The 4537-nt window shown below is 33.4% G+C and overlaps 1 protein-coding gene across 7 annotated transcripts; it reads right to left on the bottom strand.

The window, feature by feature from the left end:
- Nucleotides 1-341: 341 nt before the first annotated feature.
- Nucleotides 342-2885, bottom strand: LOC111392822. Of its 7 annotated transcripts, none has more exons than XR_002702335.1 (3): nucleotides 2614-2866; nucleotides 2254-2479; nucleotides 342-1068 (listed from the first exon to the last, which is right to left on the bottom strand). XR_002702335.1 is itself a non-coding variant. In XM_023018214.1 (3 exons), exons 1-3 carry the CDS (start codon nucleotides 2869-2871, stop codon nucleotides 825-827), a joined length of 423 nt encoding a protein of 140 aa, XP_022873982.1. In that variant the 5' UTR covers nucleotides 2872-2885; the 3' UTR covers nucleotides 342-824. The 7 variants fall into 7 exon arrangements, 1 of the variants encoding a protein (XP_022873982.1); XR_002702336.1 differs by having other exon boundaries at nucleotides 342-1045; XR_002702337.1 differs by having other exon boundaries at nucleotides 342-869; nucleotides 2614-2865.
- Between the last annotated feature and the right edge of the window lie 1652 nt (nucleotides 2886-4537).

Below are 4537 nucleotides of genomic sequence, written 5' to 3'. Positions count from 1 at the left end.
ACAACAAAAACAGCCTTTTGCAACGTTCAAAAAATGTTGCTAAAGCCTTTTTGCAACGTTTGGACGTATGTTGCAAACCTCAGTGTTGTCGTAGAGCGAAAGGATACGGCAACGTTTATTAAACGTTGCGATATATGTCTACGGCAACGTTTATTAAACGTTATCGTAGACACATACCGCAACGTTTAAAAAATGTTGCCGTAAACACTTATCGCAACGTTTTTTAAACGTTGCCGTAGACACTTACCGCAACGTTTAATAAACGTTGCCATAAGTGTTTCACAATTTTTTTTTTTTTTTTTTTGCATTACTTTATGTAAATTGACTCGCAAAATTGAAAATGACAAATTTTGGAATTGCATAAAAATTGATAATTTCATTACAAACTTTTTAATCCATACACTTGATCATTAGAATGTAATACAACACCACCTAAATAAATAAAAAAAAGAGCTTCAAAATGAAACAAAATTAGGAATAAAATTTTGACGATGATACACCACACCATCAAATAAAATAGTTTTGTTATTTTGACAATAATAAAATCTTGAGGTCGATACGTCTCTTGGTGAGGAAGTCGAGCATTTCATCCTTGAAGTACCCATACATTTATACTTGCTTTTGCTCCATAATATTAATTTCCACTCACATACCCTATAGCATGCTGTAAGCCAAAAATAGATGTCCAAATGTTAGGTCGACTACATAAATCATTTTTCATCTCTATGTTCGATCAATTAGACTAATCTCATGCCTATTGCTAAATGAATCTCTTTGAATAGGCCTTCGTATTTTTCTCCCGAATCTTCGTATAGAACTAGCCTTCAAAAAATCTTGCTCTGTTGTTCTTCTAATTGGAATGGTCCCTTCTATAAATTAAACAAGAATGTTAAGTTAGATTCTTTATGCAAAAATAATCAAGTCAAGCAAATATAAGCAATTAATTACCTGAACTGTCTTGATAGAAGGCTTATTGATCATCATCATACGGTTTCTGATAAACCTCATCTTCATTGATTCTTTTCTTGAATTAAAATTCTGATTGCTACCATTGAAATTTACCGATTCCTTAAATTATACACAAGCATGCACACAAAAGATATTACAGTTATGGTTGTTCGAATTTCATTCTCAAGTTCGTAGTTTCATCAGAACTAGAACTTTAGAGGGACATAGGCAGTGCAAGGATACATAAACATTATATATTTTCCATCTCATTTTGGTTTTAATTCCAACTGGTCATAGAATTTCCTCCAAGTTGACAAAAAATACCAGCAATTCCAACTGATATGTCTTGCTTCTTTTGTATGTCAGGTTAGCAATTTTACTAAAATGACACACGTTCAAGATTTGATTCAGATTGCTTTTCTTAGTCTTTCTTCCTAGTTGCAATTACTCTGAACTATAATGTTAGTCAAACCTTTTTTCATGTCAAATGAGAAACAATGAATACATAAACAAATAAATGAAATAAGGTTAGGTACTTGGTACTCTATTTTGATGTTTGGTTACAAACAAATTAACAAACTTTACATCTTCATAAATATTTCAACATCATAAATTCAACACGGTAAAAAGAGATACCGTGTTTGTATATTTTAATTAAGAAACAGAGAAAATAAAGAACATAAAGAGAACAAAAACAGAAAATAATAGCTTGAATATTGTGATCAATATACAAAATATCAGCCCAACCTCGATCAGTCAACTCAGTTCCAAATAATCTCTTGATGAACATATTTTCTTCTTGAAAACAAGTAAATAATCTCAAATCACTTCACTCCCTCTTGGTACAATATTCTAAAACAAACCTTCTAGAAATAGTTAATGATAAGGAGTGGAGTAGAATAATAGTTTCTCTATCAATCAAGTCCGTGTACACAATATTTTTATATTTTTCAGATAGATTTTGCCACAACACCAGCATCCACAAGCTCAATTCTTCAACAATATCACAATTCCGGTACCAAATTATCTCAAATAACAAAACTAGGAGGAGAAAATGTAAACAGATAGAAGAACACATGGGAATTTGGAATTCATTTCTTTATCCACTTCACCTTGTCCTTCGTTACAAAATAAATAATAATAAACAACATAAATCCTAATCCAGACACAATTCGTCTTTCATAGCCAATTGAATAAGTTCAAACGTGTTGATTAATGCAGTGATATGCGAATTGTGCGACATCTTCGAAAAATTTTACAAGTAGGATCACCATCAGATCTATACGTGTGAGTAGGAAAATTAACCTTGACTATTCTGCAGAAGTACTGAGGGAGGAAAGAATTGGGTCGGGCATGAGAACCCGAGCGCCCTTTTGTCGATGATGAGGTAGGCATCATCCTTTTCTTTCCCTTCTTCTGCTTCTTCTTCACTTCTTATATGATTCACGCGATTTCTTTTTTCTTCTGCTCAACGGATCGATCAAAGATTTGGTCAATTTCGTAGCAGTTTTACCATTTTGTTCCTCTCTCTCTCTAGCAGTTTTACCATTTTGTAGACATCATTCAAAAATTATGAAATTAAAAATGCATAAATTAAAAGCCAAAAACAAGTAATAATATCTGGAGAAAGTGAAGAGGCACGTCTAATAAATATAACGAATTTACCTCTTGCACTTCATCTCTCGTGATTTTTCTATCTCCATTGCTATCTGCCCTACCAAGATGAGGTAAGAATATGGAAGAAATGCTAAGCCGCAGCCATATCTGGAGAAGAAGAAGTGTGTGCAAATCGCGGTGGGTCAAATTTTTGGGGAAAAATTTGCCGGGTTCACCTAGGGTTTGGCCTTGATTTTTGTTTTGGGGATCTCGTTTCATTTGCAAAGAGAAGAGGAGTGTGAAGTAATTTGAAGATTGGTAAGGCATGTATTTTATTTTCAAAGTAAAGGCATGTTTGGCATTACTCATTTGGTGTCCTTACTTTTGAAAACGTTGCGAAAGATAACTTTTGGTGTGCATATACGGTAGGCAGAAAATACAATATGCTGCAAATACGGTAAGTTGCACATACGGTATGCTGCAAATACGATAGTTGCACATACGGTAAGGTGAAAAACACGGTAAGCTGAAAATATGGTAAGCTTCATGTCAATACGGTAGATATGTGGATATACGGTAGGCAGAAAATACGATATACTGCAAATACGGTAAGTTGTGCATACGGTAAGGTACAAATTTATATTTGCAGCTTGTGGCTACTCTGAATTCCCAGGAAAATTAAAAACTTGCTTACCCATAGGAATTGCAATTCCTCAATTTGGTGGAATTAGGGGTCACGTGAGGAAAAATGGGAAAAGGAATTGCCTGGAAAATTTTGTGTATCAAACAGCCTAAAAAGGGTGAAAAGGTGGAAAATAATTGATTTTTCTTGAAAAATTATGCTTATCAAATAGGGCCTAAGTGCATTGAAAAGTAAGAAAGAAGGGAGACAGAGAGATGGAGGCAGAAGGGTTGAAGTCGAAAAATGGAATTGGGCATTTGTATTGTTTTGTACAAAAAATAAAAATAAAAATAAAAATAAAATACGGCATTTTGCAACGTTTAAAAAACGTTGCCAAAAGTTTGAATTTTCGCAACGTTTTTTAAACGTTGCAAAAGATAAACTTTTGGCAACATTTGATAAATTTTGCAAAAGATCATTTTTGGCAACGTTTAATAAACGTCGCGAAAAGTTTATCTTTTGTAACGTTTATTAAACGTTGCCAAAAATGATCTTTCGCAACATCTGATAAACGTTGCGAAAAATGTTTTTCGTAACGTTTGATAAACGTTGCAAAAATAAAAAGTTTTGCAACACTAAATAAACGTTGCAAAAGGCGACATTCGCAACATTCACTTAAAAAATGTTGCCAAATCTCAATTGTTAACATCAACAGCAACATTCACTTATTAGAATGTTGCAATAAATCCTTTTAGCAACAATTAATTGATGAGTGTTGCCGTTTAAATGTTGCAAAAACACTTTTTTGTTGTAGTGCGTGATAACTTCGGGTTTGTTCATTTTGGCAAATTTCTAGTCTAATTCGATTGGAATCGAGCAAATGAAAAGTGGTTTTTTATTTCATGATAACTTTGGGTTTGTTCGTTTTTTACGAATTACTAGCTAAATCGATTGGAATCCAGCCAATGAAAAGTGGCTTTTGATTTCTTGATAACTTCGGGTTTGTTCGTTTTGGCAAATTGCTAGTCTAATTCGATGGAAATCCAGTCAATGAAAAGTGGTTTTTGATTTCATGATAACTTCGGGTTTGTTCGTTCTTAGCAAATTGCTAGTCTTATTCGATTGAAATCGAGCCAATGAAAAGTGGTTTTTCATTTCGTGATAACTTCTAGTTTGTTTGATTTTGGCGAATTCCTAGTCTAAATCGATTGGAATCGAGCCAATGAAAAGAGGCTTTTTATTTCATGATAGCTTCAAGTTTGTTCGTTTTGGAGTATTGCGAGTCTGATTCAATTGGAATCGAGGAAATGAAAAGTGGTTTTTGACTTCATGATACTTCTTGTTTGTTTGTTTTTAGCGAATTGCTAGTCT

The sequence above is a fragment of the Olea europaea genome, unplaced genomic scaffold (genome assembly GCF_002742605.1).
Source record: "Olea europaea var. sylvestris unplaced genomic scaffold, O_europaea_v1 scaffold983, whole genome shotgun sequence".
NCBI lineage: Eukaryota > Viridiplantae > Streptophyta > Magnoliopsida > Lamiales > Oleaceae > Olea > Olea europaea.
The sequence above is the reverse complement of the archived record's forward strand: the minus strand, read 5'-3'. Positions and strand labels throughout refer to the sequence as shown.